Source organism: Balaenoptera borealis (genome assembly GCF_965194805.1).
Source record: "Balaenoptera borealis genome assembly, chromosome: 1".
Classification (NCBI taxonomy): Eukaryota; Metazoa; Chordata; class Mammalia; order Artiodactyla; family Balaenopteridae; genus Balaenoptera; species Balaenoptera borealis.
The window spans coordinates 92,248,568-92,275,891 of NC_138860.1; the positions used below are offsets into that span (position 1 = coordinate 92,248,568).

General features: G+C 45.8%; 2 protein-coding genes across 2 annotated transcripts in view; both read right to left on the minus strand.

Annotated features, from left to right (window-relative positions):
* Window positions 1-1,769: 1,769 nt before the first annotated feature.
* On the minus strand, window positions 1,770-26,479 carry MAB21L3 (mab-21 like 3). Its single transcript, XM_082369552.1, has 6 exons — window positions 26,315-26,479; window positions 17,301-17,441; window positions 14,206-14,497; window positions 10,145-10,323; window positions 9,482-9,676; window positions 1,770-5,089 (listed from the first exon to the last, which is right to left on the minus strand). The coding sequence occupies exons 1-6, from the start codon at window positions 26,360-26,362 to the stop codon at window positions 4,856-4,858; spliced, it is 1,089 nt and encodes a 362-aa protein (XP_082225678.1). The 5' UTR covers window positions 26,363-26,479; the 3' UTR covers window positions 1,770-4,855.
* Window positions 26,456-27,324, minus strand: part of SLC22A15 (solute carrier family 22 member 15) — a 124,399-nt gene continuing 123,530 nt past the window's right edge. The window contains exon 13 of the transcript XR_014237845.1: window positions 26,456-26,561. The gene's annotated coding sequence lies outside the window, so the exon portion shown is untranslated. The remainder of the gene's footprint in view (window positions 26,562-27,324) is intronic.

The following is a 27,324-nucleotide window of genomic DNA, read 5'->3' on the forward strand; positions in this document are numbered from 1 at the left end:
GGGCACTTCCTAAACCTGGTGAAAGGCACAACTATAAAATTTTAGAGAACAATATAGGAGCATATCTCCATGACCTTAAAAAAAAATGAATGGGAAAGATTTCTTAAACAAGACACAAGATGTGCTCCATTATAATGGAGAAAGTCACTGAAAATTCACCTATGTTAAAACGAAGAATTTAGATCAGTGTTATCACTTCAGAAAATATGTTGACATTACCTCATAAATTTAAACACACATTTATTCCTTGAACCTGAAATTTCACTCCCATATATATACCCTTAAAAGACTTGATTGCATCAGAAGACATATATAAAACTGTGCATAAAGACAGTTCAAATCACTGAAACTAGAAACAACCCAAATGCCTAATTGCAGTAACATAAATATATGAAGTGGCATAATCTTACAGAGGAATATTATACAGCAGCTAAAAGGAACACACCACTCCACATGCATCCACATGGAGAGTCTCAAAGGTGTACTGTGGACATAAGAAGCAAATCACAGAAGACTTCGTTTAAAAAGACAATTGGGATGTACGCAGGTCACATTTTTTAAAAAAATGATTTCTGACTGCATCTTTATCAAGAACAGTATTTCTTTTATCTTTTTTTATATATTTATTTATTTATTTACTTTTGGCTGCGTTTGGGTCTTTGTTGCTGTGCATGGGCTTTTCTCAAGTTGCAGTGAGTGGGGGCTACTCTTCGTTGCAGTGCGTGGGCTTCTCATTGTGGTGGCTTCTCTTGTTGCGGAGCATGGGTTCTAGGCACGCGGGCTTCAGTAGTTGTGGCATGTGGGCTCAGTAGTTGTGGCATGCGGGCTTCAGTAGTTGTGGTTCACGGGCTCTAGAGCACAGGCTCAGTAGTTGCGGCGCATGGGCTTAGTTGCTCCGCGGCATGGGGGATCTTCCCGGACCAGGGCTCGAACCCGTGTCCCCTGCATTGGCAGGCGGATTCTTAACCACTGCGCCACCAGGGAAGTCCCGCAGGTCACATTTTGTTGATTCTAAAATTTACTTTTTCACCTTTTAATCTCTAAAATTAGGATGCATCTCATCCTCTAAAATTAGGATGCATCTTATAATCAGTGGTGTTTTGTAATTACCCTTAGCAGCACTTTTTCTTTCTTAGACATGAAATAATGATGCATCTCACAATTGTTGGGGGCTTAGTTTCAATGAAATATGATAGGTGGTAGAATGAAAGAAAAGCAGCAGAATGACTAACCTAAAATTCGGGATCACAATTACCTATATTCAGGGAGGGAGGGGGCTAAGGAATGGAAGGGTCACCTAGGAGAATTCTAAAGTATTGGCAAAATGTTATTTTTTCACCTAGACAGTGAGTATATTGGTATTTGTTTTACTATAATTCTTGAAACAGTTTCGACTCTCGCACGTATGATATTTTTTGCAATTAGAAAAGTGTGAAGAGGTAAGGAAGTGGAGACACATGTATAATAATTCGGGAAGCTGGATAGAACGGGGGGAAGAGAGGCAGGTGGTGGTTGGGGGAGGGTGTGGAGGGTGCTACAGGGAAGGCGGCCCTGAGAAGCTGGGGGGCCAGCCCATCGCACGTGGAGAAATCAGGAGAGATATTCCTCTGTTGCAGCAAGAGTGACAAAGGAAAAGATGGGTTTATGGAATATGTGGTGTTATTTTGGGCATGTTTTCCTTGTGATGGTTTCTAATTTCTTGGTGAAGAATTTATCTGTGGGGTGGTGGTAGTTATCAAACGGACAAACGGACATGAGGAGTAGGCGTCTAAAATGCTACACATTTATTCCACAGTTACTCCATGCCACGTCTAAACGAAGAGTTTTGTACATCCATTGCTCTGTTTATTCCCCCCATCAAAGCAGTGAGGTATATATTCTCTTATGATGTATTCATTTCCCAGGGTCGCCATAACAATATACCACAGACTTAAACAGCATGGCTTAAACAACAGAAAATTACTTTCTCACAGTTCTGGAGGCTGCAAGCCCACGATCAAGGTGCTAGCCTTGCTGGTTTCTCCTGAGGCCTCCACTCAGTTTGCAGATGGCCTTTTTCCTTTGCACCCTTGCCCATGGTGTCTCTACCTCTTCTTCTAAGAACATCAGTCCTATTGGATTAGGGCCCAAACCCTAACGGCCTCATTTTAACTTAATCACCTCTTTAAAGGCCTTAGCTCTAAATACAGTCACATTCTGAGGTACTGAAAGTTAGGGCTTCAACATGTGAATTTGGGGGCTGGGGGACACAATCCAGCCCATAACAATGCCCATAAAGAAATGGAGATTTAGGGAGGTTGAACAGCTTGCCAAGGGCATGCAGGTACAGTGTAAGAGCTGGGATGCGAATGCAAGCAGATCAATTGCAGTCTCTGAATGCCAACCATTCCACTAAAAAACAGTCTGGTGCCTGAGAAGAGTGGAGATGCATGAAAAAAGGCTTTTGGAGAATTAAAAAAAAAAAAAAAAAAAAGCTTCCGAATAAAGGAGTACTATTCTATTATTAGACTTTCAGAGCTGTGCAATCTGTCCCAGGAAACAGAATAGATGGAATGTCCTCTCATACACTCCCTTTTTAAATCTGAGTTTTAATCAAAAAGACTGTAGTTTTTGGCCAAAACGGCAGTAAAGGCCAACAACTCAGCATTCGCTGAAGTCCTCAGTCCCTGGTTCCCTTTTTGGAGAAGCCCGGTGTAAATTATGAGCTGAGGAGGGCGACACCTGCTGGGCTCTGCGGTGCATGGGTGGGAACCTGGCTCTTTTCATAGGCAGGTCCCCCACTGCTCTCTGCTGGCCAGCAGTTAGGAACACCCAGGAATGTGCAGACAGCCCTACTTCATTCAAAAACTACAAATCCATAGGGAAAGATGGGAAGAATCTACTGGAATCAGACTGTGGAGTATGTCAGTCCCACTCCTTTCCATACATATACATACATTTCAAATCAATGGTACAGTCAACTTTCACTTGGCATTCCGTGACTGTGCAGCTGTTTTAAAACTTGTGTCAGTTTTCATCATTAAAAAATATATATCTGCCACCTTCTCGAAAATGATGTTTCTCAAGATCCAAGAATATGAGAATTCGAATGCAGGTTTTGATGACTTAATAAAATATTGGTTTGTTCATACTTTCATGTTTTCAAAAACTATAGACTGATTGTTCAACGTTTTAAAACCATGATTTCCTATGTGATAGTCCAAGGACCCCACCACTTGGTTACAGTATTTTTGTAAAAATAATTGTTTTCATTTTCATATGTGACTTTTATTTAAAAAAAGAATCAGCAGTTCATGCTTTTAGAAATTATTTATCTGGGGAAAATGTTCTAAGTAATAAAGGATTCCCTTGTATTGAGAAGCATAAATAAGTGCCAGAAGAAACTATGGATCTCCGGAGAACTCCTAGAATTCCTGGTGTATGTGTGTCACAGGACGTGTGGCCTTGAGGACCTCGGTGAAATTCAAAATGAGAGGGCTCAAGGGCCTTCAGTGTCCCCATCCTCGTGTGGGTCCCCAGACTCCCTTTACACAGTTGCCGGAATGGGCATTTAAAATGCAAATCAAATCATAATACCCTTCTGCTTCTGGAGAGGTCAAATATCACACATCTGATTTTAGAGTAAAATACAAATTCCTTACCAGGTTTACAAGGCCAAGTGATCTGACTCATGCCAGCCCCTCGAAGTCTGCCCTTGGCCCCCTTTTCTTCCCTTGCAGCTGTTTGCATTTTCATCCTTCAAGGATCTCTCTGTGGCTCTATTTCAATATTCTGTTTATTTTCTTCAGGCCACTTGCTACAACTTGTAATAATCAAGTGTGTTTATCTGTTGTTCATTTCCTGTCTTTACCATTAGGCATCATCTGCATCAGGTAAGTCCTTGTCCATCTTGCTTTTGCTGCATCCCCAGTACCTAATGAGTATATATTTATCAATGAATGAGGAAGTGAACCACTAAGTGAGCAAAGGAAGGAACTGAGAGGTGAGTGACACCAAAGTCATTCCATGCAGATAGATCACAGTACCGAGTTCATTCCATAAACAGAAAGAAGTCTCATCCCTGACCCACGGCATGGGAAGCAAGGAAGGGCAGTCACTGGGGTTGCTGCGCTCTTATCTGTGACCGCACTAGTCATCAAAACCACTCCTCCCTTCTTAGAGAACACCAGGGAAGCAGGCAGATCCACAAGCCTGAACCACTGTTGAGGAGAACTGGAGGGCACATGGGCCACACAGGCATGCTAACCCATCAGACGTAATCATTTAATCAGTGGAGTAGATACTGATCCTGAATGCAAACACCAGCCACTAAACCAACGAGTAACACTTTGTGTTGATCCAGCACCTTCCCCTTGAAAGGGCAGCAGCACAGTCTGTAGGCTCGCAGCCCTGCTCTGAGGGAGGCATATGCACAGTCCCATTTTACGAATGGAACAATCATGAGCCCGTGGTCAGTGGGCTGGAGAACCACTCGCGGGCAGCAGGCTGATGCCTGGCCTTCTGGCGGTTCTCTCTACATCGTCCCTGACAGACAACCAGAGCCTGAGCAAGGGAAACTAAATTCAGAACTGTCATCAGTTCAGAAACTATGGCTCGGGGAAGCTTGATGAGAGCTGTCTCCCGAAGAGGTAGCTAGTGGGGGGCAGAAATGCTTGCTTGGCTGCAGGGAGGCCTGGACCAGACATCTTGGGGCACAGTTTTTCCCCCCTGAAGTGCTGCTGGGTTGATGGAATTTTCCTCTGCCGTCCGTTGCTTCTCTCCCGGGCAGGATCCTGGCCTCTGACTGAAGAACGATCCACAGAGAGTGAGGTCAAGCTTGAATGAAATGTCCAAGAGTGTCCCACGCGGGGCAGCATCAGGGCAGGCTGATCTGGGGGTTCTTCAGGAAGAAGGCCAGCTTCTGGGCCAGGGCCCCCAGCTCGCCTGAATTGGCGTACCGCAGGAGGTTGCTCTTGCGCACGAAGTAGTGTTTCAGAAAGTGCTGGCTCACGCACTTGTGCAGCTTCCTCACCAGGCGCAGGAACGCTCTGCTGAAGACCCGCCAGTCCTTTGGGTGGGGATACTTCTCACAAGTCCAGAAGAGCACTGTCTGTGGAAGGAAGAGGCGGTGTCAGACATCGTCCCGGGCTATTGAAGGAGAGTGTCTTCAGGAACGTTCCTGAGCTCACGTGGCCTTGGAAGGAGGAGACAGGAGCCCCAGGGGCAAGCTGGGTCTGCCGTGGATTTATGATCCCCAGCCTTGGACGGGCTCTCAGCCTCCTCCTGCTGGTCTCCTATGCCTCTTTGGTAATTTATTCTCTCCGTTGGCATTTCCAATGATCACCACTCTCCTAAAATTCACGATTCCCCACACCTGGCAGATGCCTTTGCCTCCTTTACAGGGAAAATGCCTCGTGCGTGCAAACCAGCCATCGTTCCTTCATTTGGTATCTTCCTCTCTGCATCCCCTTAGCCTGGGAAAATCCCTCTGCAGGGCTGGGATCTCCCCTTCCAGGAACTGTAAATGATTGAGTTTCTTCTTCCTCATTGGCTTTTAAATCTATTAAAGCTCTCCTGCTCTCCAAGTGCCACATCTCCCTCCTGCCCTAACTCTCACCTCTCTGCAAATCCAGGCTTCTGCAGAGAATCATCTTAATAATTTGTCATTTCCTCCCCTCTGATTTCCTGCCTTAACCCACTCCAATATGGATTCTTCTGCCATCAGTCCTCAAAGGCTGCTCTCCTTAAGGTCCAGTGATCCCCATGTTTGCTAAATCCAGCAGGCTCTTTCCAGCTCTCACCCTACCTGACCTTTCAGTGGAATCTGGTTCTCTCATGCATACCCTCACTCTTGAGCCATTCTTCACTTGGCTTCCAAGTGGGTTTCTCTGAGCAGTGCAGCTACTCCTTGGCGTGCTCACCTTCTACCTGCCCTAATGCTGGAGTTCTGGGGGCTCAGTTCCAAGCCCTCTTCTCCCACCAAATATAGATAACTTGCTATTTCTTTTCTCCAGTTCACACTTCTCCTCTGACCTCCTTAACCTGGTATCTCTTGGCCATCTGAAAGTTATCTCAGTCCATATGTCCAAACTGAACTCCTGGCCCTCCCCCACATACCTCGTGTGCTTCCAGGGTTGTTTATCCAGCCTGTTACGCAAGACGAAAACCTAGGAGTCATTCCCCTCCCTCACCACCTCCAATCAAGTCCAGCCAGTCCTCCTGCCTATGTAGTTTTCAATCCACCCACTTATCTTCACCAATACGATCACCCTCTCCCACCGTGTCTCGCCCGGACCTCTGCCACAGCTTGCACCTCTTCTTGTCACCATCCTATCTGTCGTCATCCACACTGCAGCCAACGTGATCTCTTTGAAATATAAATCTGTCTATGTTTCTTCTTGTCTAAAATACTTCAAAGTCTTCCCATTGTTTGTTAATTAAAAAACACCATCCTTAGCATGGTTTGGTTGACAAGGTTTGGTCCCTCCCTTCCTTTCCAGCCTCATCTCTCCCTGTGTTCTCCCTCGCTCTTTCCTTCTAGCCACACTGGCCTCGTTTCATGCTCTCTTCTATCACAGGGCCTTTCACAACCCACTTCTTCCATGTGGAGCGTACTTCCTTCCCCAACTTGTCCAGGAAACTCATCCATCAGATCAAACTTCCCTATGACACCCATTAAGCACTCTCTTCATCCCATACTTCTCATATGCAGCAATGACGACAGTGGTGGTCGTTTTCCTATGTATTTAGGTGATTCCCTACTAGATGGCAAACCCTATGTGAGCAGAGGACTAGACCTATTTGTATTCACGCTGATGTTACTACATTCAGCAGAGGGACTGGCCCACGGGAGGCAGTCAATTGACATTTATTGACTGAGCGAAATAATTAATGTTTGGGTTTAGATGTTGAGTATTTTGAAAATATAGTCTTTCCTAAAAAGTAAAAGAGCAGTTTTAGGTTCACAGCAAGATATTGAATGTGTTTTGATTTGGAGTACATTGTTTTGAGTAAGTGAGTTGGAGATAATTTCATGCTAGTCAAGATAACCTAGATACAAAAACATGTTTTAATTCCTCTTGTAGTTAAGCTTTTATCTCCCTAAGCAAACAGAAGCAGTTAAGCCTATTATAAGCAAGCCTCTGTGCCTTTGATTAGGTTTAGGAATAAATAAGCCGATGAAAGATAAGCTCTTTCTTCACATGAAATTGCTATGGGGGAGAAGTCTCTTTGGGGAGGAGGTAAAGACCTTCTAGGAGGTGCCCATGATTGGCACATCCTTCCTGATGCTGTTTTGCAACCCAATGTCTTCCACTTTCCCCCGACTAAAGTCTTGGCAAGGATCCTGCACACTTAAGCCATCATCCAGGATGGTATCTCATACCACATTACCAGCAGCCATGTCCATCCCAGTGCCTCCATGTGAGAGAATTCTACCCTTGGACAAGGGTGGAAGACGAGGGGAAAAGGCAGTCAGTACTGTTTTGATTTCTCAACAAATAAACCCCTTTTAAATGCTAATTCTTGAGAATGCACAATTTTATTATGCCGTGTAGGTGGGTTAGGGAAGACTAAAACAGGGGACCTTTAAGGAGTTGCCCTGAAATCCTCTAGATGATTTAGAAGCCACTGGAATACAAGTAAATCATGGATGGAATGCAGTTTTGAGAGCAGTCAAGGGCTGGGAGTCCCATGGTGGCCCTATTCAATCTTTCTAAAATACTCATGGTACTTAAAGTGTTTTCATCCATCCTAATTGTGGAGCAATGAAGTCAGTGGTTAGTTAAGAGTATGAGATTTGATATGAGACCGCCTGGAGTTTCCTTCTCAGCTCTGACTTTTCCTAGTGTGGCCAGTGGAAAGGCAAGTAAGAAAGAAGCTAAATCCCAGAAATGAATTAGACTAGCTTCAGAAAGTACATGTCCTCGATCCAGGAGAACAGGTGTGTGTTTTTAGGGGGACATGTTTGGGGACACTTTAAGAATGTTGAAACTGGAGAGAAAGGCCCCAGTATGTGCAAATGAGATGTTAACAGATTCTTGGGCAGGTCAGGGAGAACAGGTTATCAGAAAAGATAAGAAAGCAAAGCAAAGATGAACAATTTTGCTGGGGGGAAAAGTGGAGTAAAATGTGAAGTCATTCATTCAGATGATCAGCAAATATTTACTGAGCAACTACTACATACAAAGCACTGGGAGAGATACAAAGCGTTCGGTATGAGTTGCCCTTAAATAGCTTGTGTTAGGCCTGAAAGAGTAACACGGGGCTGGGAAATGGTTGTCTACTGGATGAGACGAGGCCCAGGTAGGAGCATGCAAGGAAGGCACCACACACCCCAGGGACCTGTGCTCACCTGTGTAGAAGGTCGGGGAGAAGGGCTGAAGCTCCAGGATGGATACTAGCTGGGCTGGGGCTACTAAGAGCCTGATACCTACCCCCTCACAGTGTGTTGCACGCAGTATTACCCGAGCATCCGGCTCACCATGGGTGGTCAGAAATTTGAGAAAGAGGAGCTGAGAGTGTGATCAAAGGCCATCTCCCCAGGGGGGACCCCCTGATCCCCCGGTCCAGGTCAGGTTCTGCTACCCTGAGCCTTCCTAGAGCAACGCTCCTCTCCACCCCAGCATTCCCCCACGTGGCACGATTCCACGCACACCTGCAGACTGTTTGACCCACGTCTGTCTCCCCTGCTGGACCACAAGCTCCATGAGAGCAGGAACCACATCTGCGTTTGTTCACCTTGTACCGCCAGGTGTAGAGCACACAGCAGGTGCAGGGGCAAGTGACTGGCCCGCAGGGATCTCAATAAACATTTGCTGAGTGAGTGAGTGAATGCATGTATGGCTGTCTGATGGTAAGTCCTTGCCTGGTGATTTGCAACCCTGAAGTTCAGGTTTGCTGCCAGGTTTGTCGGGTACCCCAACATTTCCTGGTTTTCTCCTCTGCACAGAGCGCGTGTGTGAGTGTGTATGTGTGTGCGCATGAATGGCTGCACTTGGGCGAGAACGGGGACTGAATGAGTCATAACGTGAGGGAAAATGTGAATCCATCTCAGGTTTGAGGAACTCCCAAGATTTCACCAGACTGTAGACTTCTCAGGGGCAGAGACTGCATACTGTAATTCATTTCTGAACCTCAGCACGGTTTCTGGCACATAGTGGGCGCTTGTGTTGGTTTGTCGAGTGAAATAAAAGGAGGGGAGAGGGAGAGGGAGAGAAGGCAAGACAGAAAGGAAGAAAGGGAAGAGGGAAACTGGAAGAGGGAAGAAAGGAGGTGGAGGACAGGGACCCTGGGCAGGGGTGCTGTGGACATGCACGCAGCTGGGGCTGTATAGCGCCATAAGGAGTACTAAGTTGTGAGATGGCAAATATGGACACTAGGCCCCCTCCTACTCGTCACACACACCCCCGTTGTGAGTGGCTCTGGTGACCCTGCAGAGGCCGCAGAGGGACCCACCCAGCCCCAGCCGCCCTGGCCCTCTAGGCCGGGGCGGCACACTCACCTGAAGGTGGTAGGACGTGATCACAGGTCTTTTCCCTGGACACCAGACGTCCTCCTTCATCTGCCTCATGGCCTGGAGACACTTCCTGCGGCAGCCCCCGTCCTCATCCAGCTGCTCCAGCAGCACCTGTTCGGCCCGCAAGAAGCTCAGCTGCCAGTGATAGTTTGAACAGGCCAACAAGCTAAACCCAAACGACTGGGGGAAGAGAAAAACAGCGGGAAACGAGAAGGATGATGCTGGTTGAGGAGAAAGCCATCTCCGAAGCCGTCCACTAGGAGGGGGGACCTGCCACTGGGCGAGCAGCACATCCCACGTGGGGACACAGAGGGAACCTCAGGGGAGCCCCTTGCACGCAGGAAATTAACTGGGGAGGCTGCGTCCACTTTCTCTTGGGCAATGGTTCTCCAACTTGAGCCTGCCCCAGAATCACCTGGAGGGCCTGTGAGAACACAAATTGCTGGGCCCTGCCCACCGAGTCTCATTCCCTAGGGCCAGAGCGGGGCCCGGAAATCTGCATTTATAACAGATTCCCAGGTGCCGCTGCAGGTTCTGGGGATCTAGTGAAATTTCAATCTTCCTTCCGAAGCTGGTTGGTGGTTAGTGATGCTGTGGTTGGTTAAGGTGAGAGCATCTCTGGTGAGCCGGGACCCTGCAGGCTCATACCTTGATGCACTGCACTCTCTCTGCAGAAGGCCAGCGCTTCAGACACGAAGGCCACCGGGCTTTCTTGGACCAGGCGGTGGGGATCTCCACTGAGGGGGTCAGCTCTAGTTCCACCCGACCTGTGGAGGTTTCCACGGCGACTCGAACTGCAGGGCGGTCCATTAGCATGCTGACCTTACCTGGTGGTAAATGACAGACAATGGGAAGACAAAGCTTGGCTCAATACTAGCGTTCAAAGAAGGAATTTGTGAGCTGTGGCTCCTACCAGCTCCTTGTAACTGGTGGGGCAAATCTCAGAGTTTCAGTAGCACACCAGGGCAGCGTGTTTATGTCAACACTAGACAATTAGCTAAGTAAATATTGATAAAAACATTGCTAGAAAATCTCATTGTTGGTGGGGTTTACTTTTTTCTTACATCCTCCTCCCCTACCTTTTCTAAAAAAATTAATAGACTCTTTCCAGAAGGCTCGACTGAAAGAGACAGAGAATACAAGGAAAAGGTGTAGCTTTTGCTACGGTAAGATGAAATCCAAGCATTTTTCTATAGCCCCATCCATTCCACCCAGATGTCGACGACCCCATTTAGGACAGCCTCAGACCCCTTACTTATGCATTTGCCTTTGGTGGAGTTCAGCTTAACCTGTCTCTTAACTAAGTCACACAGTCTCAGAGACGGTATTTGTTCCCAGCACCCATGAACCAGCCTAGCCTCAGATGGATTTATCATCATAAGCCTTGAAATCATAAAATACTTCCAAGTGTGGCATAGCCGCTGGCTTGAAGAGTCAAGTAAGCAGAAAGAAGCCCTCCCTGTCTTTTCCAACCAGGCAAAGAGAGGGAGAGAAAAGGAATGGATCTGGCAAAGTTTTCCAGCTCATACATTAGAATTCATTTCCAGTTTGTTCCCCCTTCTTTCAACAGATACACAGTAATGTTTTGTTTGTTTGCTTGCCTTCATCGTAGATAAGGATGAGCCGTCTTGAATCGGGATCTGTTATTTTGCTTTTCCTCGCTCAGAGAAGGAAACGGAAACTCATTTATTAATTGTGTTAGGCTGTTCAAAAGGAAAACACTCCTCTCCTTGGCTGGGGTATGATAAAGAGCTTATTGTCTGCATCTCATCAGAGCTGCCCAGACAGGAACATGACAACGTCTGGTACTTCAGTGTTATTTACTGAAAGCACCCCATCAACCTGGCCCAGTTTGAATCTCTTACATGCACTTTCACTATTAACAGTGTCGCAGAGTGAGGAGGTGAGCAAATGTTGGCACCAGCCTGCCCTGGCCCACACCCTGCCTCGGCTACTCTGCTAACTCGGTGTGTGACCTTTGGCCTGTTACATAATCTCTCTAAATCTCAGCTTTCTTGTCTGTACAACAGTTAGAAAAATGATCCTAACTCTCACAGGGTTGCTGTGAGTATTAAATGAAATAATCCATGAACGCATCCTCTACATGGTAAAAATCCATTCAACACGAGCTATTTCCATTACGGAATCTTTCAGAACTATTCTGTCTAGACAAGCAAAAGTACATGCAAATCCTTTTCTTTCTTTACAAGTGGGGTTGCATATTATTCAGCAATTTGGTTTTTCACTTAATTATGTTGCACGGGCGTTTTTCATAGCTCTGTGTGTGCATATGTACACAACACACCCCATTCTTTTTTTAATCCTAATTTATCTTTTACTTCAATTTACTCCACCAATGAGAAATATATGCAAATGCAAAAGTCAACAAAGTATTTTAAAAGGGAAATGAAAAGGAGGGATTTCTGTTAAAGCCGTATGTTGGATTGGAGATCCCCTAACCCACTGCCAATAAGACATATAAAAGTTTAAAAACATTATTTGTATGTAAGGAGACTGCCAGGAAGTAGGAGAATCATTTGAAACGAGCAATGAAGCAAGAACGCCTACCCAGGAAAGTACTAAGTGGGAGAATTGCCAAAATACCTTCATGGCGTTAAGCCTCGGTACTTAACAGCTTCTGTGCATAGAAACTGCACAGAGAGGAAGAGAGGAGGTCTAACGGGCTGAACCTGGGGCTTATGCTGGGTGGTAAGCCTCACAAACCCGGAATCAGGAAAAGCTGTATCTTGAGGGAAATTATGAACTAAGAGAAGTAGGCAGATTTTCTTGTGGGCTCTGGATAGTTGATTTAATACAAAAAACAACAACAACAAAAACCAAGCTCTTCCCTCCTCCTTAGAATTTCAAAGGCGTTAGTCACCAACCTGTGTTTAGGGCCCGGATGTTTACATTCCCAAATCATCTAGGTAAGATGGTACTTCTGAGAGTACCAGGAAAAATCAAACACAAGTCTTCTCGGAGAAACACACCCCGATATGCGCATGGAGTGTGAATGGTGTTGCACAGACAGCGGGTGTGGGGCTCCAATCCAATATCGACAGACCTCGTGCCTTTTAAAGGCCGCGTGATAGTCCACTAGGCGGAGGTAGCATAATTGATGAAGTCAGTTTTCCTTTGTTAGCCATCAGATGATTTCTAATTACTTACTATTACAAAGCCGATTCAGTAGATATCCTCATGCATATTTCTTTGTGTATCTGCAGGAATGTATCTTTAGAACTGGAATTGCTGAATTGCCAAGTAAGCACATAACAAAAATAAAAATGGGCTAGCTGCCCTTTAAAAAAGGAGGCACCAATTTACGCTTCCAAGAACAATGCATGAAAATGCCTATTTAACCATACTCACTCCTGCACGGAGCATGATTATATGTCAGCCTACTAGGTGTTTTAATGTATATTTCTTGAAATGTATGTTAGATGGAGCATTTCTTATTTTTACTAGCCATTTATATTCTTTTTCTGTGACTCGTGCTTTTCGGTCAGGATTTCTATTGGTCTGCTCATAGCTTTTCTTATTGGTTTATAAATACTCTTTTATAATTAAGGAAATTAGCCATTTTCCCAGTTTGAAATTCACCTTTTTACTCTGTGTGAACAGAAACATGTGTGTGGGCAGGTGTGCACATATGCCACACTGTACAGTAGCTTAGGATTTGGGGGTTGTGAGAAAATTATAATTCGAAAAGATTCATGCACCCCAATGTTCATTGCAGCACTATTTACAATAGCCAAGGCATGGAAGCAACCTAAATGTCCATCAACAAATGAATGGATAAAGAAGATGTGGTGTGTATATATATATATATATATATATATATATATAATGAAATATTGCTCAGCCATAAAAAAGAATGAATAATTTGCAGCAACATGGAATAACCTAGAGATTATCATACTAAGTGAACTAAGCCAAAGACAGATATCACTTATATGTGGAATCTAAAAAAAAAAAAGATACAAATGAACTTATTTACAAAACAGAAATAGACCCATAGACATAGAAAACAAACTTATGGTTACCAAGGGTGAAAGGGGCGTGGGGAGGGATAGATTAGGAGTTTGGGATTAACATATATACACTACTTATAAAATAGATAACCAACAAGGACCTACTGTATAGCACAGGGAACTATACTCAATACACCGGAAACGAACACAACATTGTAAATCAACTATTCTTCAATAAAAAAGAAAAGAAAAAAAAAGATTTTGGGGTTGTCAAACATAATCAGTTCCTTATGGCTTCTGGCTTTTTGTGTTTTGGTATGTCAGTGGTTCCCAGATGTGCTGTCCCAGCACACTGGAATACTGCAGTCAGTTGGAGGGTGTTGTAGTGGAAATGTGCTAATAACAAAGATCTGAGGTTGATGAGTAATTTGTGAAAGTACCCAGGTTTTGAAGCTAACATCTTGGAAACGGCGCATAACCCAAAGACTGTCTTATCTACGCCAGGGCAGTAGATTGAGGCCACGGAAGTGTGTTGTGAGTATGAATTCCATTCTGTGTGTCACAGCAGAAAAAAGAGCTAATTCATATTATGGGGATTAGACAGATGTAAAGAGCACATGATTTTATCCTCAATCTAGGGGCATGAGCTTCAGGAAACACCCAAGCAGAGGTTGTTTTTTTTTAGAGCAAAATGGAAATGCCAAGACATTTTCCTTGTACATTTCCTGATCGGCTCACCTGACAGGTGACAGGTGTCAATTGCGTTTTCGACCAGCTTCCGGAACACCTGGAGGACCTTGGCGGGCACAATGTCTCCGTCAATGTTCACATCTGCCTCGTGCCACTGCCACAGGCTCTTCAGAAACTGCTCCACCTCCAGCCACTGCTGCAGGCCCTCCGGGTCCCGCAGCGGGCAGGGCAGCTGGGTGCCCTGCAGGGTGTAGTAGCGCCAGCGCTGCTGCCGGGCCTCTCTGTACCCGGCCAGGCCTCTCATCGGCACTGTGACGAGGAGCTGGGTGGGGGCCAAAACCTGGGGTTAGGAAAGGAGGGAGAAGGAGTGTGAGTTCCTAGACTCGGGAGGTGACAGAAGCCCTCAGGGAGCCGCCCTGCTGACCCAGGCCGCTCGGTTAACCACTCAACCCTTAGCAACGTGACAAGGAGGACAGAACTGCGCCCACCTGCCCGCCTGTTGGCAGAGGATTCCGTCTCTGTTGTGCCACTAGCCCATTGTAACGCTTCGGGCAAAGAAATTAACTCAGTGAGGCCTGGGTTTCATGGATCTGCAAGGAAAAAGAGTGAAGTGGGCCCGGAACTCTAGAGGCACCTAAAGCTTGAGGGGAGGGGGACAAAAAAGCAGGGAGGGGAACTAGTAGTCACTGCTTTCTGCACACACCAAGCACTGCAATTCTTGTGCATTACCCTATCTCGTGTTCACAGCCACACCTGAGGTAGGCTTCGCTAAAATTTCCCAGATGAGGAACCTGAGGCTCAGAGGGGCTCCAAGTCTCCCCAGGGACACACAGCCAGTCAGTGGTAGAGCTGGAACTTGACTTTAGGTCTTCTGATTGCTTGTTCAATGGTTAATTGTCTCTCCTGAGCTGGTTCTTAGTCAAGAATCAATGACCCGGGATGGGTGAAAGATCCGGTATGAATTAAGGGTGGGAAGGGATGGGAGAGGAGGTGAAAGAATTCTGCAAAATGCCTCCCTTTCTTTTTGCTTGTACTGATGACCCACAGACAGTGTTAATGGCTAATCCTTACAGAATCACAGGTGACATGAAAGCCTGTTTGTTGAGACAAGGTGAGCTATTGAGATGATTCTAAGTTTAATGGGAAAAAGTAAACACTAAGAATCTACTTACTCTGTTTCTACAGGAACCGGGAAAGCAGTGGTCAGGCCAATAGTCCAAGAGATAGAACAAATTAGTCCACAGTGCGGTACCACCAAAGGGAAATGACCTTTAATCACATCACCCAGCAGCCCACTCCACCCTGCATGTTTCCCCATCACTCAGCTATACACGGGAGGAGCCACCTCCTTTCCACGGAAAGTTCTGACAGTGGAATTTGGATAAACTTTGCCCAGGGACCAGTCAGTGGCGAATTCAGGGGTGAACACCAAAATCAGCAATAACTGATTCTGCCTCATTTTCATGGAACAGTAGTATGGATGCTTTAGATGATGGGTGCACATGACTTCTGGTGTCCATTGAAATGTGGTGGGATTAAAACAAGGGAGGGGGGATATGAACTATGGCATTTAAAATCTATATATTTGGGGGGACTTCTCTGGCAGTCCAGTAGTTAAGACTCTGCGCTTCCACTGCAGGGGGCACGGGTTCGATCCTTGGTCGGGGAACTAAGATCCCGCATGCTGTGCGGCATGGCCAAAACAAACAAACAAACAAAAAACCCCAAATCTATACATTTTTTGAACCCACTTGCATGTGAATCCAAGAACACAACTATCATGTTATTAGTCACAAAAATGGTGGTTAATAAATGCTTATTGAATTTGGGCCAAGATAAAATAAAAGCATTTTTATATGCCCCACTGTAACTACTTTCAAACCTTATATAATATGCAGGATACAGTGTATATAAATGCAAGATATATTTTAAGCTGTGAATTCTAAGTGAGACCACAGAAGGAAATTTCCCCAAATACAGTTCTAGGAAAAGTGGTGTGATGTTTCTATTCCTAGTCACTTGCCTATATTTGTCCTGTTTAGGTTGGCAAGGTAGATAGAGGTGGGCAGATGATGCTCTGACATTCCAGGGTCCAATCTAATTTTATAATTTTCATCCTGGAGTAAATTTCCTAAAGTCTGATTCTGTCCCCAAATCCACAAGTCCCAGCATCTTGTGGGTGGTCCTTGTACCCACCAAACTTGAAATGTACTGGACTAGCAATGGTCTTTCGTTCAGGTACTAATTCTTTTGCTTCCTCATTCATTCAACAGAAGTTGAGTGTCTATCATGGGCCACACACTATGCTGGGTGCTAGGAAGGAAGCAATCAAGAAACATGATCCTTATAAGCAAGGAACTTATGGTCTCGTGTGAGAGCTGGGGCATGCGTACACATACGTTTAATACTTATAGGAAAGGGGTTCTTTTGTGTCACAAGAAAAATCAAGATAAAGGAGCACAGGGATTCAGAATGATTCAGAGTCTCATTTCTCTCACCTCTAAAAGGGAGCAAACCATAATGGCTGTTCCACTAGGTTGTGTGCAGGTTTGGGTGAGATCATTTCTGTGAGACTGGCTTTGCCCACACTACAATGTTGCATGAATGCTGGTTGTCACACACGGGCCCTGGGGGCTTACAGCTCTGTAGGATTCCTCAGCAGGGACAGAGTTGCCAGGCTGCTCCTGCAGTTCCTAAGGGCCACCTCTTCCACTTTCTTCCTTCCCCCACCTGTAGCCCATCCACTATCACTTTGAACTCTTTTCTCACCAATGCCTTGAGTTCCCTCTACCCAGTCCCCAATCTATTAAATGGGTGCTTAATAAATGAATGTGTGCTTAACTGAACTTTAATTGGTACAGTAGAACATGCTTTGGAATCAGAAGCCACAGGTGGAGTTCTGGTTCTAGCGCCTAATATGACTTGATCAAGTCATTTGACTTTTTTAAGCCTCCATTTTTATCATCTGTAAAGTAGGAATGTGGGGCTTCAACTGCAGTAACATCTATGCAATGAGTGTAAATGGTAAATACTAAGAGATCTTGTTAGTAATCTTAGTGATGTGAGTGCCTGACACATGCTGAGACCACCCCCCCGTTTCCTGGCTCGCTGGGTGGGTACTTAGAGCCAAGTGACCCACATACCTTAATGTTCTCATTGTACGTGTCAGAGTAAAGGACGGCTTGAAATCGAATGTCTTGGTAGCTGATTTCTGTGGTCAGATGATGGACAATTTTCTGCACCTCTTCCACCATCTGGGAAATCCACTGGCGCCTCAAGTCCACCTGGGGGTGAAAGGATCAGCAAAGGCAGTTATTCCCAGATCGGGCCCCAAGGAAGTGACGAGACAGGGTACCAAGCAGTCAGCTCCGAAAATCCTGCCCTTCCAAGAACTCCGGGAGAGATGAACTTAGGTCTGATGACACTCGTTGGTGCCTCAGTGTTCTCTTCTGAAATAGAAGCGTTGCTCAATATTTATGTAGTACCTGCCTTGCGGTAGGTGTTGTCTAGGTCCTCGGCATGACAGTGAACAGGACAGCAGCGAACGAGATAGAGATACTTGCTTTCGAGTTGAAAATACAGGACACATGTGTATGTGTGTGTGTATACATACATATATACATACATACACACAAACATATATACATATATGTGTACACACATATGTATAATGTAAGATCAGGTATAAGTCCTAAGAAGAACAATACAATAGGATAAGGGACTAGAGAATAAAGGGGTTGCTATTTTAGACCGGGTGGCCAGGGAAGGCCTCTCGAAGGAGGTGAGATTTGAGTGAGCCCTGATGACAGCTTGGGAAAGCAAATTCCAAGGCCCCTAAAGCAGGAGCAAGCTTGGCAAGGCTCAAGGGCCAGCAAGGAGGCCTTTGCTGTGGTTATAGGAAAAGAAGAAGGAGGGTGATAGGAGATGAACTTGGAAAGGATGGTGGGGGCCAGGCCATCCCACAGGGTTTTGTGAACCATGGTGAGACTCTAAAATGGGATAAGAATGCCTGCTGTCCAGGTTGGTGAATATAAAATAGTCTAATGCACATGAACACGCGACAGATTGTTTTCTGTATGTCATCAATAAATGATGGTTCCCTTCTCCCCTGCGCTCACCCCCTCCTTTGGCTCCTAGACCCTTAAGAAAAGGCGTGCACTGATGTTTCTTCTGAATCTGCACGGCAAGTCTCCAAGAACTGGAAGGGGCTCTCTGTTACGTTGCTCCGGAGGCACCTGCAGGCTGGTGTATGATAAGGGTCTCCCTCAGAGATGCTGCAGAGCGTGTGTCTTATATGACCTTAAGTACGATGATCAGGTCTATACTAGCTTTTTTAATATCATCTTCTTGCCACCAGCAGCCACCCACCCCTCTCCGTGTGTTCATCTCACAACATTCATCATGGGAGAAGGGACAAAGGGGAGCTTTCTTGAGCATCTGTAAACTATCAAGATTCTGCATCTTTTGGAGTATGTAAGTGGAAGAGAGAAGGTAGTCACAGAGAGGGGCAGGTCATTTGCCATGCCCAAAATAAAGGCAAATGCTTGTAGAAGCATAATTAAGGGTCTCTCCAGTGTAGGACTTCTCTGATGTGCTGGGATTCAATTCCATTTGACCAATTTTTGTTGAACATCCACTTCATGCCAGGTTCTGTGCCTACCGTGTTGTCAAGAGGTTGAGTTGACAGATAAGATGACAAAGCAAGACCAATAAACTGGAAATTAAAATGACAGCCATTAGTGCTAAGTATAGGTTTGCAAAGGATGCTAAGGGTACACAAAAAAGGGAAACGGCAGGGCTTCCCTGGTGGCGCAGTGGTTGAGACTCTGCCTGCCAATGCAGGGGACACGGGTTCGAGCCCTGGTCTGGGAGGATCCCACATGCCGCGGAGCAACTAGGCCCGTGCGCCACAACTACTGAGCCTGCGCGTCTGGAGCCTGTGCTCCGCAACAAGAGAGGCCGCGATAGTGAGAGGCCCGCGCACTGCAATGAAGAGTGGCCCCCACTTGCCGCAACTAAAGCCCTCGCACAGAAATGAAGACTCAACACAGCCAAAAATAAAAAAATAAAAATAAAAAAAAAAGGGAAACTGCATCTAGCCTGGAGGCCTTCCTGAAGGCATGGTATATCAGAGTTGTATCTTGAAAGGTTAGCAGGAGTTAGCTAGAGAGAGAAGGTTGTTCTAGAAAGAGAAAATGGTAGATACCTAACACAAGGAGCACAAGGGGAGAACTGCAATTGTTTCTACTTTGTTGGAGCAGACGTTGCCTTGGAGGAGAATGGTGAGGTGAGAGAACAAACAGTGAGAGGTCTTGAAAGTACAGGAAGAAGAATTTCAAGAACAAAGTCAACAGTAAGTGGCTGAGTGAGATAAGGCCCCCCAAATGCCTGTAGAGTTTGGTAACTAGAACAGGACTGATGTGTTTGGGGAAACCGTGGGCGTCAAGCCAGATAGCAGTGGGTTTAGAGAGAATGGGAAACCAGCAAGTGAAGTCAGACGTAAGCGACTCCTCCTGCAAGTCTGGCTGGGGGAAGGAAAAAACAAAAACAAGGACAGCAACGGGTTTTTTCAAAAGGACACACAGGTTCGAACATGTTTAGATGCTGAGAGAAAAGAGCCAGTGAAGAAGGAAGAGGGCAGAGAGCAAAACCTCTGAGCAAGGGTTTCCCAGCCAGGAAGCATTGTGGAAATCCAGAAACCTGGTGAGGAGCTCGCCTCCGTGTGTCAGAAGGAAAAGAAGAGGGGTGCAAATGCAGATAAAAGCATAGAGAGTTCCTGCCTGACGTCAGCAGGAGACAAGGCAGTGCGTTGAGAGTGAGGTGAGAAGAGGAAGGCAGGGGACTTCAGGGTGACAGACATTGGCAATAGCTTCTCTCAGGGATGAGGGGCCATTTGGGCACATGGGTAAAGGTTTCCAGGCAGAACCAGGACTCAGCTGTGGGTGCCCGAGGCTGTGGGATACCAGTGGACTCAGTTATAAGAGGTTGTCCAGTACCTCCCGGCCCTCCAGGAGTAACAGTGGAGGTGCTATTAGAGTTTGCTGGCAAGATCTGGAGAAGAGCAAGGGAAGGGGTCAGTGGAGGGCCATGTTTTCGAGCCTGGGCAGAGAATGGATGAAGCCAGTTTGGTAGATTAGGGGACATTGGACAAGTTCCGGGGCCAGACATCTGATCAGGAATAGTGGGAAAAAGTAAGACAAGGGCTAACTGGATAGAACGTCGCAGTCAGAATGGTTGGGAAATAGTAATCTCGAATAGTTAAGTTCTCAGAATGTGTTGAGGACTAAGGCTAATTTCCCAAATCTTCCAAGTCCACTGATGTGTGTCCATAGAACTTGACTGTTAGTAACACAGCGGTGACTCTATATATGCAGATACATTTTGTTTCCTATGTTAACAAACTAATGAAAGATTCATTACCATATTGATACTATCAAATAATTTTTAACTGATAAAAGCTTGAAAATGTGTGTGTGTCTCTGTGTGTGTGTGTCTCTGTGTGTGTGTCTGTGTGTGTGTGTGTCTGTGTGTGTGTCTGTGTCTGTGTGTGTGTCTGTGTGTGTGTGAGTGTGTGTGTGTGTCTGTGTGTGTGTGTGTGTCTCTGTGTGTGTGTGTGTGTGTGTGTGTGTGCACCTAGTGGGAACTGTTCTCCATTGTGAACGTCATCTACAAATTATGCCGCCATTTGATGGTAGAATTTTCTTACTGGCAGGACAAGTCCAGACACCCCTTAGAAGACACCTATAATTTCTCATTCATTATTCCTCTTTATGACCTGTTTTGACATGTGAAGATAAAAGTCAGAATACGGAAATACTTTTTCTGGGCCTAGAGCCACAAATTCTGGTTTTGATTTTCTTTATCCGTCACTTTTGCTGCAATTTAAACTCAGGATCTTCGAATTGGAAGAGTCTCAGAAACCATCTTGTCTGGTATCCCTTTACAGAAGGCCAGAGTGACAGGGTGGCCCTCCTAATATCACACTGGTACTTAGCAGTATGACTAGACCTAATGCCCAGGTTCCCTAACTCTTCTTTCTGTCACACTGTGCTACACCCTCAATTAGGAGTTCCAGAAATAATACCTACCTTTATCCTCTTTCTGAACCTGACCATGCCCTCAATTTGGAGTTCATGAAATAACAAGTCCAAAGTTGTTCTGGCATGCCGCAGACACATAAGGGCGACACAGCAGGGGCCGGACAGTGATGCAGGGCTTAACCGGAGCTGTGGAGGGAGAGCCCTGCCTTGGACAGGCCCGCCCCAGGACCCAAACCACTGGAGTCGAGGGGGAGCTGCTTTCCTGTTAGGTGATGGGCAGCCCCTTCCTGCCTATGTCTCTGGATACACTTCCTGCCATTGGTTCTTACCAAACAGGATCACAGAGCTATTCACTGGCCCACAAAGGGGTTTGGGCTGGGGGTACCTCTTGGCACTCCCATGGTCTAAACCACAACCCAGAAGCCCCAGGCTGTTTCCCTCCGCTTGTCCTGACCATGGCCTAGCGAGGTACGGTAAGAAGATTCCATTTCACGGTGTGGAAAAGCAGGAAATGGGGCCTGAGGCAGCTTTACAGGGAGTGGTCTTGGTGAAAGAAGGAGGCTCCACCACAGGTAGAGACCTGTCGCCAGCCCAATGTCAGAATCCCTTTGCTGCCTCTCAAACTTCAGGAAGCAAGCTAAGATACCAGTTGCAACCCTGAAGCGGCCTTGTCACTAAATTTATTTCACAGCAAAGCTTTGAAACAAACTTAAGGAGGAAATATGATAATTTAAGAAGATGTATCAAAGCCCATTCGGTCCAAATTTTTTATTTTTTTGGCTGCTCCCCGCGGCTTGTGGGATCTTAGTTCCCTGACCAGGGATCGAACCTGGGCCCTAAGAGTGAAAGCGCCAAGTCCTAACCACTGGACCACCAGGGAATTTCCTCACGCAGTCCAAACTTGACCTCAAGTGCCTGTTTAAGTTTCATTCACATCCTCTGCTGATTAGGTCAATGGACAAAGGTTGGGACTTCCCTGGTGGTCCAATGGTAAAGAATCTGCCTTCCAATGCAGGGGATCCATGTTCGATCCCTGGTCAGGGAACTAAGATCCCACATGCCAAGGGGCAACTAAGCCCACGTGTGGCAACTACTGTGCCCGTGTGCCTCAACTAGAGAGCCTGCGTGCCGCAAACTGCAGAGCCCACGTGCTCTGAAGCCCACACACCACAACTAGAGAGAAGCCTGCACGCCTCAACTAGAGAGAAGCCCAAGTGCCACAACGCAAGAACCCGTGCGCTGCAATGAAGATCTCGTGCGCTGCAACTAGGGTCTGACGTAGCCCAGATAAATAAATAAATAAATAAGTAAAAGAGACTTTGTCTTAAAAAAATAAATAAATAAAGAGAAACACTTTGTTTCTAAAGAGAAGCATTTGTGGGTGTGACAGAGCAAAAGCAGAAATAAATTGTGGTAAGTTAACCAGGCCCATGATGTTAGATGTGGTTAGATCATCTAATCCAAGCCCTGCATTGCACTGACCCTGCAAAAGTTATGCCACACTCCTTAGCATGCAGATTTAGTCACTCTAACTAAGCAGAGTTCACGCAGAAACAGTCATTAGAGACTGTTGGCACCTTTAAGGTTGCCATCCGTTTTTTGTGGGCCTCCTTCCAGGACTTGTCTATGTGCCCACACGCATGTCCACCTCCCCAGGCACAGCGTCAGGCCCATTGTTGTCCCACATCATTTGCTACTATTAATAGCTCAAGTTTGTGAACAATTTCCTGTTTCAAATACAAATTATTGAGAATTCAAGGTTATTCCTTATAATTACATCAGTCTGACTCACTTGTATTCCCACGTGCTTTCCTGAGAGGGAGGTAGGGGGTATACTAAATAGTGCACCAGGAATGCCACACAGGCCTGGCCACACCCAGGAGCATGTGACCAAAGCGAATGTCATCCATGGTGAGTGCCACTGGGGAAAAAGGCTGAGAACTTCCTTCTAGACAACAGGAACTCAGACTTTTAATTCTGGAATTGCATTAACTCCAATAATCAGTTCAAAAAAGTGGTGGGGCGGGGGGCACAGACACTGTCTCTGTCTTCCAGGGGTTTATAATTTAAAGGCACAGAGACTTGAATTCAGTGATCCATACAGATAAGACATCATATTCTCCATCTTTTTAGACTAATTCTTCCATGAACCAAACGCTTGGGCCCCACAGGATATTTGCAGCTCCCAAACACAGCAGGAGCCATAGCAACAACAGCACCGTGGAGCTAAGACTGCTGAGGCCTTGCTGTGCGCAGGATACTTTATAAGGGTTAGCTCCTTTGAGACTCCCGATAATCCTTTAAGGTGGATGCTATGATAATCCCCATTTTACAGAGGACGACACTGGAGGTCAGAAAGTGTAATAATTTACCCAGGGTCCCAGAGTCAGTAAATCACAGAATAGGAATCCACACCCAGGCAGTGCCCTTGTTCATAATCACTGCACCGCTCCGCCTCCCCAAGGACAAGGGGACTGGGAATGAAACCCGCTAACTGCTTGAATGGGGTTCCAGTTGCTGGAAGGCCTCTCCTCCACTTGTTAAAACCCTATGCATTACGCGTGCACTAAGGCTTTGTCATCACTCTTTCTGGGAAACGCCTCTCCCATCAGAGGTCATACTGCTCTCTTCCCCTCCAGCACCCTGTTTAAATCTCTATGTAGTGGGCTTCCCTGGTGGCACAGTGGTTGAGAATCCGCCCGCCAATGCAGGGGACACGGGTTCGAGCCCTGGTCCGGGAAGATCCCACATGCCGTGGAGCAACTAAGCCCGTGCGCCACAACCACTGAGCCTACGCTCTAGACCCTGCAAGCCACAACTACTGAGCCTGTGTGCTGCAACTACTGAAGCCTGTGCACCTAGAGCCCGTGCTCCACAATAAGAGAAGCCACTGCAATGAGAAGCCTGCGCACCGCAATGAAGAGTAGCCCCCGCTCACTGCAACTAGAGAAAGCCGGCGCGCAGCAACGAAGATCCAATGCAGCTGAAAATAAAATTAAATAAATAAATAAATAAATCTCTATGTAGCGTTTGTGATGTTAAGCATTTGCTGTCTGCATGGGGAACTTCCTCCTTTTACCTTTGGGGTTATGTGCAAAATCTGCAGGTGAGATAGGGCCACCCTTAAAGATACCCAAACACAAAATTTCTCTCTCACTAAGCAGGCCACATCCAGACCTGTGTTTTGGGCACTGTGTTTTGCACTGTGTGTGTTTATGGTGATATAGAGGGTTTAGCAGAGGAAATGTGGTTTGGCGTAAAAAAAGAATAGGCTGAAACTGCAGCATCTTCACTAACTGTATGACTTTGGACACGCTGTTTAATCAGCACGAGCCCTGATTCCTCCTCTGTTAAAATGGAGGTAATATGCACGTGTTACATGATTGTTGATTAAATGAGACACTGTAGGGCCTCAACCTGTCAGCACCTTTAACGCTCATCTTGCATTATCTTCAATGAGCCCTGAAGATGCTTCTGACCACATACGTGCAATGATACTATGTGAATTCAAGGGGAATAAAGATATCCAAGACACTGTTCTTCCCCCTGGAAACTTATAAAGAATAAAATGATATACTATTTGTTGCCACCAAGATAACAATAGGAAAGGTGTCGGGAGTCAAGATACAATTGATCGCCAAATAAATATGATCAGTGATCATTATGATGGGAGTTCACAGGAAGACACAGACGTTTTGTGTTGGGGTGTCAGATTAATCTTCCATCAGAAAGTGGATGATCAGCTGAGTTTGAAGGATGAGGCTGAGACAGAAAAATGAAGAAGAGACAGGACATCTCCCCAGGTGCGGTGGGGCGGGACGCTCTGGCCTGAGATCTTCTCAGGGCACAGTTCTTGTGGGACAGGGCTGTCAGACTCAACCACCTACGGGGCAGAGTAGGGGACACACATGGGGCGGGGGGTGGGGGGGGGCGGAGGCGGGTGTCAGACCCAGCAGTGCCGCAGCCTCCAGTGGGACAGACACTCAGCTCCAGCCCATGGCTGCCAGGTAAGAAACTGGGACCTGTGGTTGCCAGATAGCCTGATTTTTTTTTTCCAGAGAAGATGGAAAGCTGGATTTCTATGCAAAATCTCACTATTTTGAAATGTTTGTAACAAATGGGACAAAATTTAAAAATTCTCTGCAGGCCAAAGAAAACACACGCACAGGCTGGATTCAACATAAAGAGCTTTTGTTTAGAATTTCTGTGATTGAAGATGCAGGGAAGCAGAGAGTAGAAAGATAAAGTATTACTTGAATGCCAGGCTAAAATATTTGGATTTCTTTCTTTCAGAAAACACAGGACAATGGGGAAATGCCAGCTAACGCCCCTTCCACTTATAGCCCCCAAAAGGAGAAATCATTTTGTTTGCTATAATTTTTATTATGATAAGTTTTCCCTATTTATCCCTCTTAATGGTTTTGCCTAAGAAATCAACTTGACTTATCACTATAATAATGAACTCTGCTTTGTTTACTCGTAAAGGCATGAAAACCCTAGACTAGTGCCTAACTCTTTGTTTAAATGTTTTAGTTTTAAGGGTGGCTCTGTGCCTTAATCGCTTCGGCTGTAAATGGAAAGGCTTAAACTAGATAATACTGAATGTCCCTTCAAGTTCTAACATCCAAAGAGCCTATGACTCTATAGAGAAGAAATTAAATTAGTTCTTAATTGATGCATACTAAAAATATAGTGGTAATACATACATATTTTAATCTAGCAGTTTTACAGTTTTCAAAGAGCTTTCTTACTTACTTTTTTTCAAAGACCCCACTAAGATCCTATTATCACTCCCATTTTACAGAGAAGAAAACTGAGGCTCAGACAGGTTAAGTGTCTAGCTCATGACCACCCAGGCATCAGTGGCAGAGCTGGAGTTCCAGCCCAAGTTCTAACTCTTCTTTCCACATTCTATTCCCAACATACCTCTTGCACTAGAACCTCAAAGAGAGGACTGAAATATGGTAACTCCCTGAACACTCTTATGGGTGATGGTCTTGAGTTCCTGAGGAGCATTTTCTGTATCTTTGGAAACAGCCTGAAATTCTTTCTGTATCAAGGTTGGTGGGGCGGGAGGGTGGGAGGGGCGCATGGGAGAGACCCGTATCTGTCCTTACCTTATTCAGCAGGCAATCTTCTAAGTTTCCTTCCATTAGGGATTTCATGTCTTCTTGGTCTATGCTGAGCAGAACAGCAACGTCTTGGTTTGTCTCTCAGCAGAGAGAGCACTTGTGCGTAGATTTCCCAGTGATATTAGTCTCTGGGTGCTGAATTTCTCTGGGAATGTGTATGTGGACCACAGACTTGCCTTCTCAATTCTTCATTCAAGCTCTCATTTCCAAATTGTGAGCATCCATCTTTCATCTTTTGGGAAATTAAAAAAAAAAAAAAAGAATTGAAGAAGGAGAGTTGATGAAACTGCATTTGAGTCCAGCCAAATTTTACTCTATTTAGCTCTGTTGACTGGTGCTTTGACCGAAGGGCAATTTTCCAAGTTGTATTTCCCACTCAAATACTCAAAAGTTCCATTCAAGATGGAAATGCCCTGTAGTTGGCTTCTTCCGAACTATTTATGCTCTTATCCTGACACTAGATGCACCTTTGAGCTCAGTATCTTATATCTCCTTGTTCTAATCCTGTTGACAGTAAATATCCCTTGCCCTCCAATCCAGAAAACCCCACAGATGGATTTACCTTCTTTACAATAAACAAATAAGAAACTGCCAAACTACCAGCCTGGCACCCATGATTATGCCTACAAACAAGTGATCAGGACACAACAATCCGCATGTGGAGACACACACACACACACACACACACACACACAGGTATGGACACACACAGGCATGAACACAGAGGCACACACACACAGGCATTGACACGCACAGGCACACACACACACACACACACACACAGGTATGGACACACACAGGCATGAACACAGAGGCACACACACACAGGCATTGACACGCACAGGCGCACACACACACACACACACACACACACAGGTATGGACACACACAGGCATGAACACAGAGGCACACACACACAGGCATTGACACGCACAGGCGCACACACACACACACACACACACACACACACAGGTATGGACACACACAGGCATGAA